Source organism: Alligator mississippiensis, chromosome 11, assembly GCF_030867095.1.
Source record: "Alligator mississippiensis isolate rAllMis1 chromosome 11, rAllMis1, whole genome shotgun sequence".
NCBI classification, from domain to species: domain Eukaryota; kingdom Metazoa; phylum Chordata; order Crocodylia; family Alligatoridae; genus Alligator; species Alligator mississippiensis.
The window spans coordinates 23,987,553-24,004,340 of NC_081834.1; the positions used below are offsets into that span (position 1 = coordinate 23,987,553).

Here is a 16,788-nt window from a genome sequence, read left to right on the forward strand (position 1 = left end):
CGGGGTATCCCAGATGGTGTCCAATGTTGAAGCCTTCCCCAACTCTGCTCTGCTCTTCCCTCTGTCTTCCCTGGCAGTCCAACTTATCCCCACTGACTGGGGATGCTGATGACATCACCTGCCAGTTTCAGCTGGATAAAGGTACGGCTTATGACCTGCGCGGATTTCCTTTCTTGCTTCAGCTGCGCCACAGGTCCTGCTGCCAGTAAGTAATTTCTTTGAGTTATTTTTGTATCTTTTCCTCTTTTGACGCATGCTTCTCACCCCAGGGGGTCCCCGTTCAGTGTCTGGGATCTTTTCCCCACTCTCCCCCGGGACACATATATACCTCTATGTGTAAAAATTGCTACAATTGATGTCCCTCAAAAAAGGACAGACAGGGGGGACAAGGCTGAACTCCTCAACGAGTTCTTTGCCTCAGTGTTCCTAAGCGAGGGGCACGACAAGTCTCTCACTGGGGTTGTAGAGAGGCAGCAGCAAGGCGCCAGAATTCCATACGTAGATCCTGAGGTGGTGCAGAGTCATTTGGAAGAACTGGATGCCTTTAAATCGGCAGGCCCGGATGGGCTCCATCTGAGGGTGCTGAAGGCACTGGCCGACATCACTGCAGAGCCACTGGCAGGAATATTCGAACGCTCGTGGCGCACGGGCCAAGTCCCGGAGGACTGGAAAAGGGCTAACGTGGTCCCCATTTTCAAAAAGGGGAGGAAGGAGGACCCGGGCAACTATAGGCCAGTCAGTCTCACCTCCATCCTTGGCAAAGTCTTTGAAAAAATTATCAAGGCTCACATTTGTGAGAGCCCGGCAGGGCAAATTATGCTGAGGGGAAACCAGCACGGGTTTGTGGCGGGCAGATCATGCCTGACCAATCTAGTCTCTTTCTATGACCAGGTTACGAAACACCTGGACACAGGAGGAGGGGTGGATGTCGTATACTTAGACTTCAGGAAGGTCTTCGATACGGTATCCCACCCCATACTGGTGAACAAGCTAAGAGGCTGTGATGTGGATGACTGCACAGTCCGGTGGGTGGCGAATTGGCTAGAGGGTCGCATCCAAAGAGTCGTGGTGGATGGGTTGGTCTCGACCTGGAAGGGTGTGGGCAGTGGGGTCCCGCAGGGCTTGGTCCTTGGACCGATACTCTTTAATGTCTTCATCAGCGACTTGGACGAGGGATTCAAATGTACTCTGTCCAAGTTTGCAGATGACACAAAGCTATGGGGAAAGGTGGACACGCCGGACGGCAGGGAACAGCTGCAGGCAGACCTGGATAGGTTGGACAAGTGGGCAGAAAACAACAGGATGCAGTTCAACAAGGAGAAATGCAAAGTGCTGCACCTAGGGAGGAAAAATGTCCAGCACACCTACAGCCTAGGGAATGACCTGCTGGGTGGCACAGAGGTGGAAAGGGATCTTGGAGTCCTAGTGGACTCCAAGATGAACATGAGCCGGCAGTGTGACGAAGCCATCAGAAAAGTCAATGGCACTTTATCGTGCATCAGCAGATGCATGACGAATAGGTCCAAGGAGGTGATACTTCCCCTCTATCGGGCACTGGTCAGACCGCAGTTGGAGTACTGTGTGCAATTCTGGGCACCACACTTCAAGAAGGATGCGGATAACCTGGAGAGGGTCCAGAGAAAGGCAACTCGTATGGTCAAGGACCTGCAGACCAAGCCCTATGAGGAGAGACTAGAGAAACTGGACCTTTTCAGCCTCCGCAAGAGAAGGTTGAGAGGCAACCTTGTGGCTGCCTATAAGTTCATCACGGGGGCACAGAAGGGAATTGGTGAGTATTTATTCACCAAGGCGCCCCCGGGGGTTACAAGAAACAATGGCCACAAGCTAGCAGAGAGCAGATTTAGATTGGACATTAGGAAGAACTTCTTCACAGTTCGAGTGGCCAGGGTCTGGAACGGGCTCCCAAGGGAGGTGGTGCTCTCCCCTACCCTGGGGGTCTTCAAGAGGAGGTTAGATGAGTATCTAGCTGGGGTCATCTAGACCCAGCACTCTTTCCTGCTTATGCAGGGGGTCGAACTCGATGATCTATTGAGGTCCCTTCCGACCCTAACATCTATGAATCTATGAATATGAGGAAAGGCTGAGGGACCTGGGCCTCTTTAGCCTAAAGAAGAGAGGGTTGAGAGGGGACTTGATAGCAGCTTACCACTATATCAGAGGAGTGCATCAAGAGCTCGGTGAAAAAACTGTTCACTAGGGCACCCCTGAGGAAGACCAGGACCAATGGATACAAACTCTTGGAAGGCCACTTCAGGCTTAATACCAGGAAAAACTCCTTCACAGTCAGGGTGTCCAGACTATGGAATAAACTCCCTCCAGAGGTGGTGCAGTCACTTACCCTGGAGGTTTTCAAGAGGAGACTGGACAGTCATCTTGCTGGGGTCACTTGACCCCAGTTGTCTTCCTGCCTAGAGCGAAGGGGGGAGGGAGGGCTGGACCCAATGATCTGCAAGGTCCCTTGCAGCCCCTAACAATCTATGAATCTATGAAACATGCACTGCAACATTTCAGTAAAGGATGCTAGATTTTTTGACAGCTTTCTCTAAACAAGTATGTATACACACACATATATAGTGTGTATAAGAATGAATCTTGTGTATATGTGTGAAAGAAAAGTTTCCATGGTAAATATATTTGTGTTTAGAATGAAATTTGTGAATTGTAATCAAATACACACACACAATCACACAATCATGATTCATTTTAGTGTTTAATAGCTCACATTTTTTTTTAATTCAGAGAAGCACTGATACTTAAGTTCTGTTAAATATGTTTGGTCTTTTCCTGTGCAAAAATATTATCAATAATAAAAGTATTTGAATTATAAAGTAAAGAGAATTTAAATGTGAAAAATTAAATTAATTGCATGCAAAATGTAATAGTTACCAGATCACATCATTGTATAATTCAGTTTCAGAACTGTTCTGATAAATCAATGGATTGAGATTTGGAGTCATTGTTTCTGTTAGTACAAAAATGTCTCAAAATAAGGAATCATTTAAGGTCATATATGTTAGAAATAACTGGATTAAATTCAATCAATTCAAATTTGTGAGAGGGCTGGCAATGCATATTGGAACCAATAACTGAGAAAGGAGAAGCAGATGACAGGTATTTTTTGAAAATTAATTGTGAAAGACATATGGTAATAAATCCTACATGGAGTATTACTTGTATCAAAACACAGAAAATAACAGCTGCCATCCATAACAATGTCCTCTGTCTTCACTTCCTGTACTGTACTTGCTCATCTTGTGGTTCCATTTAATAAGCAGGCTTGTCTAACACACTTTGCAGGAACATACCTTGGACATCCAAGGATGTGATTTCATCTCATCTGGAAAACAAATGTATTAATTTGATTTTAACACTGTGTGGCAGAATAGCATATGCAGCCTCCCTTAAAAAAAGTCCACTGTAAATTGCTTTACTGATTGATAAATAATCTCAATGCTGTTTATAGTGAAATTAAGCTATGCATCACTGACTTGTCATATTCAAAAACACTGCAGACTTCCAAACACACAATATTTTATACACCTCATACAAAATCACAAAAAGCAATGCAAAAACCATAACATCTCAAGAGAGCACCTGAATCTCTTCAACATTGTTCAACAGAACAGATTTTCTTTTCAAGGGGAGAACTTCCCAATTGCATAAGGAGAGAGATTATTCCTACTGGGTATTATTAACACATTATTTGTATTCTCTCTCCAATCACTGCTCACAAAATAAATGCATGTTTACTTTCAACTGGACTAACACTACAATAAGTTGAAATAGAGGTAATAGTGAATTATACTATTCAGGTATTATATTTTATTTCTGTCTTGGTTTATTGGAATTATGCTTAAAATGGATCTTAATTCACCTTTTAGATACCTGATTTTTGTGATTTGATATATGATCATTTTAGCCTAAACTTAAAGATTTCCTTGTATTATGCTGTCGCAGGGCACCTCGGTGCCCCTGCTCCTATAGAAGAGAAACTGCCAGGGAGCGAGTGAGCGCGCCCTGGCCTGACATGACGAGCCCAGCTGAGGGTTGCTCAGGTAATGAGCGCAGCTGTGGGTTACCGGAGCAACCAAGCGGAGCCAGCTGCCTGTAGGGGGCAGGGCCTGGCCCTTATAAAGCTCAGGGCTGAGGCCAGGCTGGCAATTCTCTGCCAGCAGCTGGAGAGGCAGGAGCTCCCTTGGCCGAGATATGGGAAGGCACCTAAGTCACAAGTACAGCTCATGATAGCCCTGGAGGCTTGAGCTATGATGATGAGTTATGGCCATGCGGCTTGCATTTGTGTTACAGCCTAGGGGCTTGTGGTTTTGCTTTGTGTTTGTGTTATTACACCCAGAGGCTTGGGCGAGGCTGTAGGGGTTGGAGGAGGCCTCAATTACTCGCACACCAGTGCGTGAGCAACTGGCGGCGAGGAGCGCGGCCAGTGGGTCGCGGGCGCAACCCATAGGTTGCGGATGGGGACCAAGACCCCGGATTGCATGTGGGGGAACAGCCCCTGGCCCCAGGCAACACACTCAATGGTTCCTTCTCAGCTCTGATACTAGACCTCAGAATTGTCAAGATATTTGCTTGCTGGTGAATCAAATAATATACCTGTATCTTAGATGAGACAAACATTTTAGAGCTAGATAGAACCATTTTCTTAAGCCATTTTCTTCTAAATCTGGGGGAAAAAAATAATGACTTGCAAACTAGCAAACCCTAAAATGATTCTATGATACCATTATGATGCTAAAAGTTTTATTTCTGAAAGCATCCTTGCCCATTTTAACATTTTTAACACAGTCCATGAGAAATGTGTGCTATCTGTATTTACGATTAATGGGCTGCTTTCACATTGTGCAGTCTTTCTGTTTCATGCATCATCATCAACAATCTTCAGTGCTCCATTCCTGAAGCTGTCCTTGTTTACTGTTGCCTAATTTTTGCAATGCTACTGGTACATGGGCTAGAAAAAGAAAAACTAATTGCTTTGTTTTTTAATAAGGCACTGCATAACTTTGAAATTTAATGGGAAAAGAACTAGATTTGAGTATCAAGTTCAGATAAACAGCATATTGATTTATAGTGATATAAGTAGTACTGCATTGATCTACATAACACAGTCTTCAGTGCATGCAACTCCAAGGTGTTAATCAAGTATTCTACGGAGTGATTATAACCTGCCTCGTAACAACACAATCACACTTACAGTGCTACATATTCATGGCTCTCATGTACTTAATGGCCAGTTGGAAACTTGGGGCATGTGTAGATGAAATGGGGGCCCTAAATTGAAGTGGTGGGCTTTTAAAGACACCGCTTCAATTAGGGCCCTTTGAACCCCTGTGTTGTGCACACACCCAAACTTACCTGGCTCTCTGGTGGTGGGGAGGGGAGGAAGAGCTGCCAGTGGGCAGAGTGGTTCCTGAGCTGTGGGGGTGGCTTCTGCTTTCCTCTGCAGCAGTGGTGGCCACCTCCCAGGCAGCATTCACCCATAGGCACCTAGCTCAGGTGGCCCCAGGAGGCACCACAGCCACGGAGGGAAGCACCAGGCCACCGCACAGCTCAGGCAGGCTCCAGGGGGTGGAAAAAAAAAGATATCAGGCTTGCCGCTTTTCTTGGGTGAAGCTGCCTTCCTGGGCTGCTGCCAGGCTGCCTGCACAGGCTTCCTGCAGAGCCCCTGAGCTACATGAAGCCTGGTGCTTTCCTCCATGGCTGTAGGACAGCAAACTAAAACTCCTCAGAAGATTTTCAGTTTGCTGCATCCCAAGTCATTTAAGGCGCATTATGCCACCTAATTTGCTACAGTGGCTGGAATTACTGCTCAATACACCACCGATGCGTGCAAACACCGACACCATTAAAGTAGTGCAAAAGCATTTAATCTGCTTTAAAGTGTCGTGCATACGTGCCCCTTGTTTCATTTGCACACAGCCTTGGACTCTTTTGAGAGATTTCCTTACTTGGGATAGAGCTCTCTCCTACAGACCCTGACTTAGTCTCTGATTTTTCTCCACCATCACTGTGCTCAAGCTTTTCTGGGACTAGAAACTAAGTAAGAAGGGATGTGGAAACTATTAGGATTTTTCATTGATATCTGAAATACAAGCAGGAACATCGCAGTGTGAAGGGCAAAAAGCTTAGATGGGCCAATATTTTGAGCATGAGTATGAAGTGTTTGGAGGGATTTAAGCTGTACAAATGAACCGTATTGATCTAATCAAAAGAGACACTGATTGACTTTTGAAAGCCATCAGATAAGGTCCTAGTCTCCGTTGCGTGGGAATAACTGAGATAAGGGAGAACATGCTTTGTAATATCAGCTTCCATTTTCTACCAACTCTTTCACCAAAGGAGCATGGCCTGCGTCCCAAACCCCTGGAAGTAGCTACTGGGGCCTACTTAGCTGGTGGATACTGTGAAGTTTGTATGCATGTGAGATAGAAGGTCCACAAGAGGAAAGGAACATCTGTGCTGTGCCGGTACTTATTGACTATGTTTTTCCATCTGGGCTCTGATCTAATCCATCTGTAGACAGCACAAGCCCTGCCTGAACCATGCTTTAAGGGGCTCCCTTAGTGGGAGTACTCTAAAGGGCAGACACAGGCCACAGAAGTTTCAGGCTTCATTAACTTGTGCTGCTTTCCTCCTCAGTTTTTATAGGATGAAATTCAGCAGGTTCTTCTGCCTCCAGCTCCATGGCAGTACAAGCCTATTAAGCTCCAAAAAAAAAAATAAAAATAAAGGTTTCTGCATGGGCAATAGAATAAGGAAGGAGAGAAGCAAGACTCCCTAGCCATGCAAGGCTGCTAAGCTTTCAGAGAGAAGGGGCATTGTCTAGTGCAGGGGCTTTCAACCTTTTTAAATAAGTATATGCCCGGTGGACCCCTTTTTAGTAAGTGTACCTTGGGAGGGAGGGGGGTGGCGAGTGGCTGGACGCAGAGCGGGGGTGTGGTGCGCAGCGGCAGCACAGCGTCTGTGAGGCCCTGCTCCTGTGAGGCAGCAGTGTGGGGTGGCGGTGTTCTGTCCCTGTCCACCCCCGCATACCACCTGGGACCTTTCAAAGTACCCCCAGGGGTACATGGACCCCTGGTTGACAACCCCTGGTCTGGTGGATAAACCTAAGAAACATGAGTCAGGATATCTGGGTCCTATTTCCAGCTCTGCTACAGACTTGATGTGATAATGTGAGCAAGCTCTGTGTTTTAGTTTCTTCATCTGGAAAATGTGACTTATAAGAATTATTTAACTCAAACATGCAATGAGGATTAGTTAATATTTTCAACAGTTTTGTTATGCATGTATGAAAACTATGAACAAAGAATGGTCTTGTTTGATTTTTACATTATGGGTGAAAGCACAGACAAGTTTGAAGAGCTATGGCTTTGCATGTCAAGCAGAAGCAGTCCTCAGCATGTGGGGAAAATGGCAGTGAGAAACCTAGTATTAGGCATCTGGGACAGAAGTCCAGCATCCCCTCTGTGTGTGGGCTAAAATAGACACAAGCCACTATCACAGATAATGGCAGCTTGTAGGCACTAGCAAAGGAGCAACTAAAATCCATTTTGCTTAGGCAAGAAACTCTAGTCTGATATTTGTATGTGTCTGTCACAGGTGAAAAGTGTTTACTATGCATTATCCAAGAGGAAAAGGAAGGTGTAAGCTGAGAGGTTCCATGACCTGTCAGAGACTAGTTCAGACAACATTTTGAACATTAAAAATCACTGTAAATCCCAGATCAGTTTCTTACCTGGTTTAATGGATCTCTGCTACTCACTTGGGTATATGCCCTTTTCTATGATTACTTGAGACCCGTGTTTGCAGCAGGGGGAAGGGTGTGTGCAAAGTGGAAAGTGTGAAACCAGAGCAAGCCAATAAACAGTATAGGGTTTTAGGGATTTAAAATCACTGTTATCACTTTGAATCTGTTTTCAGGGTTAAAGACTTTCATCTTCATAAAACAGATGGCACAATCAGCTCTGTTAATATTTTCACTGCACATCTGTAATGTTACCAGTTTCGATAAAGTATCCTTTCTAAGAATACTTCCAGAGCTCCTTGCAGATACAGTATAATACTTGTACACGTCCTCCATCAAAAGAGGTGGGAAACACAATGGAATCTTTAACTTCCTGTCTTTGAGAAATAGGACACGTCTGACTACCCAATTCTAAGCCAAATGCAAGCAGTTCTGCAAATAATATGGGTTACATTTTACCACAAACTTAGGTACAGCTTTTCAGTTTTCTTTTGTGGAACACGAATTTGGAAGTTGTGGGTTTGCTTAAGTCAAATGCTGATATTCCTCGTGCTCTGAAGCCCTAAAATAAACTACAAAGTTAAAGTGTCTGATAAATACGAAAGAAAATAGAAGCCACCTAAACGTTATGTTAGTCTTTTAATGTTTGACAACAAAAAAGTAAGTGGTAAAGCTTTACGTAAATGTATTCTATCATTAAAAAATTTCTTTTCAAACAAGAGCTTCTGTCAGAAGTGTCTTAATTTCTTATCACAGAATTTCATCCACACAAGGAGCAATAAATAATTCATGTTGCTAGCTCTTTGTTGTGTGTCCCTGAACTGCACAGAGCTGGAAGGCTGACAGCTGTGTCAGGACAAGCACCAAAGATCTGACATGACAAGTGACTAACAAGTTTCTTTCAGTCTATAGTGAAAGAAGACAATGGCACAAAGTGCAAAAACGAAATCCTGAAACAAAATGAAACTGTTTCTTTCTCTTTACCTAAGTGTTTGCTATGAGCTTATTTCCGACCCATAACCTCTGGTCATTTTATAGTACTGCCCAACCCCCTTTACGCCTCACATTCGCCTGGCCATTTACGCCTGTCCACGGATCAATATGAGCAATTCTTGGAGAAATACGATGTCTCCATGACAACCAAGCCACAAATTCTCAGTGGAAAGCAGTGAGACCAGTAGTGAAATCTCCAGAGGTTTTCAGACCTATAAGGCAAGATGTCTTAAAATGCAGGAATGGACAGAGAGCGAAGTCAGAGTAATTCATTGTTTATTACCACTTTAATTATGTCGGATGGACAGAATGTAACTCACTTTTTTTAAGTTTAGATTCTTTATCAACACATGTTTTCCCAATCAATATTCACCTCCTGACAGTTTGGCTTCCTTTTCTTTATTTCATATTTGTTTGTGGTAGCCAGAAATATGTATTCTAAATTCCCATCGAACCCTGGGTACATTTTACCACCCAAAACAATTTAAATGAAAGGTGAATTAAAATCATCTTTCGGCAGAGGGAGCACTACATTAATTCTTCCTTGAACCATTTAGAACTCTTAACCTGACATTCTTTGCCACTTCTCTCCAGAACAGATTACAGTAAGACTATACCCCTTTAAAAAACCTTTTACAGTTCTAGAAAGGTCTATAGACATTTACTGAAGGATGTGTAAAGCAGTACCATAGGTGGTTTGATGTAGCTGAAGTGAGAAATTAAACTTGTCTCTTTACCGGTGTGGATTATCTACGCCTCTTAAATCTCATGCAGCATTGTTGTAAGGTAGTGGGACCGAACCAAAGTGCCTTGAAAATGCACATGGATTTACAATTCATTGATTTCAATTATTCTAAAATATACCATTGTTCATTTCTGTGGAAAAGATGAAAAGGAAATGTAGTTCAAATCAGGTACATGACAGCAGTTCAACTCCCAAGGAATTTTGCAGGAGTGGAGTGCGCTGAAATATAATCCCCTAGCCATGGGTCCTATCTGGGTTCTGAGATGACTTTGGGGACCTGACATGGATTTCAGACTGCACCCTTTCACTGAAAATTAAATCTCGGCTGTGCTCCTTGGGGAAGGATCAGGGGACTGTTGGCAGCTGCCCCCTGTCAGCGCAGGCTGCAAGATTTGGAAATCTCTTAACTAAGCTGACAGGCCGCAGAGAGGATGAATCAAAAATATGATACACGGATCAGCACACAAAGATGCAAGAGGGTACAGAGAAACCAGATAAAGAAGGAAAGGAAAATATCAAGTGAAAAAATGATGTTTAACTCTTTCATTAATGACTACTGTGTCACATTACATATATGTCCATGTGTGAGGCAGATATAGCTTGCCTGGCTTTTTTTTTTTCATTCACACTCTGTGTCTTTAATCAACTGCAACTGGAACCACTTTAAATTTAATTGCCCTTTCTTGAGATTTATTTAGCAAACTTCTTGTTATTTCATATACAGCAAGATGAAGACAAATATCATCACCCCTAGAAGAGATGCACCTAATGGATCTGTATGCAATGAAACAATTCAGTGTTGAGAACCATTAGTTAAAATGTCTATAGTGAGTTGATTTGAAAAAAAAAAAGAATCAAGTTATAAAATTAGCAATTTGCATTTTGCCAGGTATATTGCATCTAGATGCCTGTTTTTTTTTATTCAACTACAGTAGGTACAGTACTCCTAATTTTTCATACCCTTGGCCTACCTTCAAAGGGTCAGACCTCATACATATATTAACTAGGAGAATTAGTCCAAAACTAATTATAATGAACTACTACTGTCAGCTTTATTTTTGGTCAGAAAGTCTTTATCCTTTCTAAGACCCAAATTCTTGGTGAAAGAGCAAAGGATATCAGCTCCAGACTATGAACACTGGAGGTGACTATTAATTTGATATTGTAATGCTCTTTCTTTTTTAGCAGCTGCAATGTGATTTTTTTTTTGTAGGCCCCAAAACTGTGTCAAATTTATCATTTGATTCTTGGCAACTATCTTTAAATGGCTCTCACCTGGACTCTCAGACTCTTCCAAGACACATCTGTCAGGCATATCCTCAGCTTCTTGGAAGTTTGCCGAGTTTGAGCAGCTGTCATGCTTGACCACACTGACTGGAGCTATAAAGAAGAAAAAATAGGGGGAGGAGAGTTGTAATATATTCTCAAATAAAACACTTCCCTCCTTTGTCACAATCCTTTCAATTGAGGACATACTTTGTAAACACAAATAATAAATTAAAATAAAATGGAACCTCAAAGTATTTATTGGCAGGCATATAATAGTTGAAAAATCTATAGACATTACTTTATCTGGGGAGGAGTTTGAGACATCAGTTTAAATATAATCCTTCTAAAGTGAAAAAAAATATTTTTTCCCTTTACCTAAACCTGAAACAATAAAATTAATTAGCCACTTTGTTCTAGCAAAATACATCAGTAAATAGAATAAACAATCAGTGAAAAGGTCTTGTAATTATTGGAATCAGATACATGTTTTATTTTGATCTAAATTAATTTTAGTTAAATATAATAAATTAAAATGCAAATATGTGCTATATAATACCAAAACATATAATAAATTTAGTGATATATTTCAGAGCAGAGTAAAAAGCAGCATAAACTATGTCCTAGAGATTATCATTTTATTAAAAACATACCTTTTATCTAATTGCTAAGCATTTTTGAATCTGAAGAAAATATCTTCACTGAGATAGGAATATTATTTATGTGTCATTCACAGTACCTATAACAATAAATCCAATGTACATTTTCCTATAATGAAAATATGCAACAACTCTGGCCTGACATTTTCTTGCCATGGCCAGTTATGTTTTTGTATCACCTCTGGTCTGAGCCTTTACTGACCAGGAAATACACATTACACTGGTAATAAAGGTTAATTGCACTGTTAAGATAAATTATTGCATGTTATTTCATGGGGAATACACAATAAAATATGGATCCATCTCTAACTGATGTTCTCAGGCCTTATTTCTATTGGTTGCAGTAGTACTAGACTTCAGTAAACACCAGGATTAGTACTTGAATCCTCTGTTAACTGTACAGCTAACTTAGATCTCTGTCCTGCAGACTGATCCATAGAGGTAGACCTGCACAGATGCTTCTGCATAAATTCCCTGTGGGGTTTGTTTCTGAGAACAGGGCTTTGGCCATGACTGCATGCCAGTCACTCACTTTCTGATCAATTTTGAAAAGTAAGTATTGGTTATATAGGAAGTGAATCTGCTCTATATATACTTCTCTATACAGTTTCCCAAATTAAAAGAAATCACGTAATCAGATTCGGTTAATTGTTAACAAAGCTACTGGATGCAAAATATATCTCCACAGAGACCCTGTCTTTTCTATCAGTTTGCAATTTGTTATTCCAATCCTGCTATCAGCTCCATTACTCTGGACCATCCATGTGGAGCCTAATTGAATCCCATAAGGCTCAAAATCCATTGTAGGATCAGGACTTTAAATATATAACAATAACATATGGATGGAGTAATAAAATCTGTAAAATCATACAATAACTTTCACTTTAAAAATACCACCTTTCCCTAAAAACTAAACAGATTCTGGTGCAGCTTCAGCGTTAAGACAGCAACTAACTGGCTTACACCACTTTGTCAAGCAGGGGTCAAAGAAACCAGAGAAACTTTTAATTGTGTGAAAGGTAAGTAGAATCATTAATATCCACATGGAGTAGAACTTTGTTTTTCTGGGGTTCCTCTGAAAAGGCATGGAACAGCATGGGAGGGCTTAGCTGACTTGGAAGGGGAAGAACGGCAATTAAAAAATAATGAATACTCTTGTTCACACATGAATACCTTGTACAAGTGCAAACAGAGGTATTTGCAGAAGGCCTAGGCCTCATTTAAGCCCTCACACTAAGGGGTGCATGTGCCTTGTGATGGCCCTATGAACAAGTTTAAATTCCAATCCTCAAATGTTAATGACAACAAAGAGCCACTGAAATTCATGTTCACAGACGGCCAACTGGAAAGGAGTGCAAATTGTTGAACCTTTCTGAATCTATACTAAGCTTCACAGACACTCGTCTTTGTAGTATTTGACCAGCATTAATTCTGACTGAAATGTATCATTTTCCCCAACAACTTCATTTCAAGATGTATATTTTGTTGGTATGTGTTCCAAAATAATCAAATTGAATATTATATAACACCACAGTGGGTTAAAATTCTTAACAGGCTAGAATGGATGCATGAGTTAATTGATGCTTTTGTTTTATGCATCATCTTGGAGGGGAGAGAGAAAGATGTAAGAATAAAGAAATACATCCAGCTGTGAAGAGAGGAATTCCTTGTGTTTGTTGTCCACAAGAAATATTTATTCAGAAAAGAAATATTGGAAATTATAAGTTTGTGTTGTTGGATTTTGAAAAGAAAGCATTCTAGTGCCAAATGTAATGGAACATTATTTTCTGAAACAGTTCATCCTTTCTCTGTACTTTGCCGATGCAAGTAGAAGATTAGATTGTTTTATATAGATAAACTTGACAGTTAGAGTTGTTCAGAAGTATAGCAAGAAAGTTTCAAATACAGAATATTGTGATGAAAAGGTTAAAAAAGAGTCCCAAAACTTAAGCTGGGAACAGATGTTTCATTTGTCCCTGGACAAGTTTTCCCTCTGTCTATCCTGGAAGAGAAGTATCCCATGATTGGTGTGTACAGGATAAAATGTTAGTACTTCTTATCCTGTGAACCTTTTCTGGATTTATCTTGGGACAATAGATATCTGAACAATTGCATTTTGTCCCAGGATAAAAAGGTTATCCTGAAACAAATACAACATAGCCTTACTGTAACTATTTCCTATCAAAGAAAGAAACATGAGAGCTTTTGAAAAAAAGGTAACAAAACTCCACACTCTGGTCCACACTGTAATTTAAATGGACACCTGCTGGAGCTCATGACTTCATAGGAACAGATGTATCTTGAGAGCAGCAGAGTATGGACCCTGGACTTCAAAAAAGCAGACTTTGACTCCCTCAGGGAACTGATAAGCAGAATCCCCTGGGAGGCCAGTCCAAGGGGGAAAGGAGTCCAGGAGAGCAGGTTGTGTTTTAAAGAAACCTTACTGAGAGTACAGGAACAAACCATCCCAATGTGCAGGAAGACTAGCAAATGTGGCAAGTGACCAGCGCATGAGGGATGAAATCAGGAAGGCCAAAGTGCAATTGGAGTTTCAGCTAGTAAAGGACAAAGAGGATAACAAGAAGGTTTGCTACAAATATGTCAGCAACAAGAGGAAGGTCAGGGAAAGTGTGGGTCCCTTACTGAATGGGGGAGGAAACCTAGTGACAGATGATGAGGAAAAGGCTGACATACTCAATGTCTTTTTTTATTTCAGTCTTCACAGGCAAGGTCAGCTTCCAAACTACTGCACCAGGAATCACAGTTTGGGGAGGAGGTGAGCAGCCAACAGTGGTAAAAGAATAGGTTAGGCACTATTTAGAAGGGCTGGACATGTACTAGTCCATGGGGCTGGATGCAATGGGTATGAGGGTGCTGAGGGAATTTGCTGATGTGATTGCAGAGCCACTGGCCATTATCTCTGAAAACTCATGGCGATCAAGGGAGGTCTCAGATGATTGGAAAAGAGCAAATATAGTACCCATCTTCAAGAAAGGGAAGAAGGAAGATCTAGGGAAGTACAGATCAGTCAGCCTTACCTCAAACCCCGGGAAAATCATGGAACAGGCCCTCAAAGAATCCATTTCTAAGCACTGGGATGAGAAGAAAGTGATCAGGAGGGAGTCAGCATGGATTCACCAGGAGCTTGACCAACCTGATTGCCTTCTATGATAGCATGACTGGCTCTGTGGATGTGGGGTAAGCAGTGGACATGATATAGCTTTACTTTAGCAAGGTTTTTGATATAGTCTCCCACAACATTCTTGTAAGCAAGTTAAGGAAGTATGGGTTAGATGAATGGACTGTAAGGTGGATAGAAACCTGGCTAGAGCCTTGGTCTAGTTGGCAGCTGGTATCAAGTGGAGTGCCCCAGGGGTTAGTCCTGGGACCATTATTGTTCAATATCTTCAATAACAATCTGGAAGATGGGATGGATTACACCCTCAGCAAGTTCACAGATAACACCAAACTGTGGGGTGTAGTAGATATGCTGGAGGGTAGGGCTAGGATTCAGAGTAACCTAGACAAATTAGAGGACTGGGCCAAAAGAAATCTTATGAGGTTCAACAAGGCCAAATGCAAAGTCCTGCACTTAGGATAGAAGAATCTCATGCACTGCTACAGGTTTCAGACAAACTGGCTAAGCAGAAGCTCTGCAGGAAAGGACCTTGGGGTTACAGTGGACAATAAGCTGAATATGAGCCAACAGTGTGCCTTTGTTGCCAAGAAGGCTAACAGCAGTAAGAGCATTTCCAGCAGATTGAGGAAAGTAATTATTCTCCTCTCTTCTGCATTGGTGAGGTGACATCTGGAATATTGTGCCCAGTTTTGGGCCCCTGACTACAGAAAGGAGTGGACAAGTTGGAGACAGTCCAATCGAGGGCAACAAAAATGGTTTGGAGGCTAGGGCACATGACTTATGAGGAGATGTTGAGGGAACTGGGGTTATTTAGTCTGCAGAAGAGAAGACTGAAGGGAGATTTGATATCAGCCTTTAACTATCTGAAGGTTGGTTCCAAAAAGGATTGAGCTAGACTGTTTTCAGTAGTGATAGAAAACAGAACAAGGAGCAATGGTCTCAAGGGGGCAGCAAGGGGGGTTTAGGCTGGATATGAGGAAAACATTTCTCACTAGGAGGGTGGTAAAGCATTGGAACAGGTTACCTAGAGAGGTTGTGGAACCTCTATCCTTAGAGGGTTTTAAGACTCGGATCAACAAAGCCCTGGCTGGAATGATCTAGTTAGGGTTGGTTCTGCTTTGAGCAGGGGGTTGGACTAGATGACCTCCTGAGGTCCCTTCCAACCCCAGTTTTCTTTGATTCAATGATCTTGTCACTCAGAAGGTTTTCATGGATGTGGCATTACTAGCACTGTCACATGGACAGGCACAAACAGGACACTTGCATGTCTCTGCACTCTGTGCCACTACAGAACTGTGGCTAGAGAGTTACAGGCTAGGAACAGACATTAAAAAACCCTGAGCCTGAATTGATTCTATCTTTGCAGGTTAGTCTAACCTGCCTAGGTTGAACTGGTTTGAAACTGCACAGACATTCCTCCTGGACTAAAAAATGCAGGCACATTTCTGCAGTGGCTCAGGCTAGAAGTCAGGGGGCACCAGAGCAGCCCTCCCTTCCCATCCACAGTGCAGAGCAGAGGGAAGGAAGGGCATGGCCAGGCTCTGGCAGGAGGCTCTGATTAGGGAGGGATGTAAACCCCCACCCTGCCTGCACTATCCCAGGCTTTTGTCTGCTTGCTGCTCAAGGGGTGGGAGTGTTGCCAGTCCCCAGCATTCTGAGGCAAAGCAGGGTGTGTGCAGTGCATGCATATGTTGATGATACTGAGCTTTTCATAGATTCATAGATTCTAGGGTCAGAAGGGACCTCAGTGGGCCATCTAGTCCAAACCGCTGCCCCTGGCAGGCAAGCAAAGGGTCACCAAACCTGGGATCATGTGATCCCAGCCAGGTGCCTGTCCAGTCTCTTCTGGAAGACCCCCAAGGATGGGGTGAACACCACCTCCCTTGAAAACCCATTCCAGATCCTGCCAACCCTGATCATGAAGAACTTTTTTCTAATGTTCAGTCTAACCTTACTTTCCAGTAGCTTATGGCCATTGTTCTTTGTTGGTCCAGGGCGTGCCCTGGTAAATAGATCATCGCCTACTTCATGCTGCTCTCCCCTTATGAATTTGTACATCACCACAAGGTCCCCTCTCAGCCTTCTCTTGGGGAGGCTGAAAAGGTTAAGGTCCCTTAGCCTTTCCTCATAGGGCCTTCGCTGTAGGCCTCCAATAAGATGAGTGGCTCATCTTTGGACCCTCTCCAGGTTGTCCACATCCTGCCTGAAC

The 16,788-nt window shown here is 42.6% G+C and overlaps 1 protein-coding gene across 2 annotated transcripts in view; it reads right to left on the reverse strand.

Annotated features, from left to right (window-relative positions):
- Positions 1-2,718: 2,718 nt before the first annotated feature.
- The window catches only part of WDR72 (WD repeat domain 72), a 284,931-nt gene continuing 270,861 nt past the window's right edge, over positions 2,719-16,788 (reverse strand). For both annotated transcript variants that reach the window (XM_059714686.1, XM_059714683.1), the window contains exons 21-22: positions 10,791-10,895; positions 2,719-3,358 (exon numbers count right to left, since the gene is read on the reverse strand). In XM_059714686.1, coding sequence (XP_059570669.1) covers positions 3,303-3,358; positions 10,791-10,895 — 161 coding nt within the window. In that variant the 3' untranslated portion in view covers positions 2,719-3,302. The remainder of the gene's footprint in view (positions 3,359-10,790; positions 10,896-16,788) is intronic.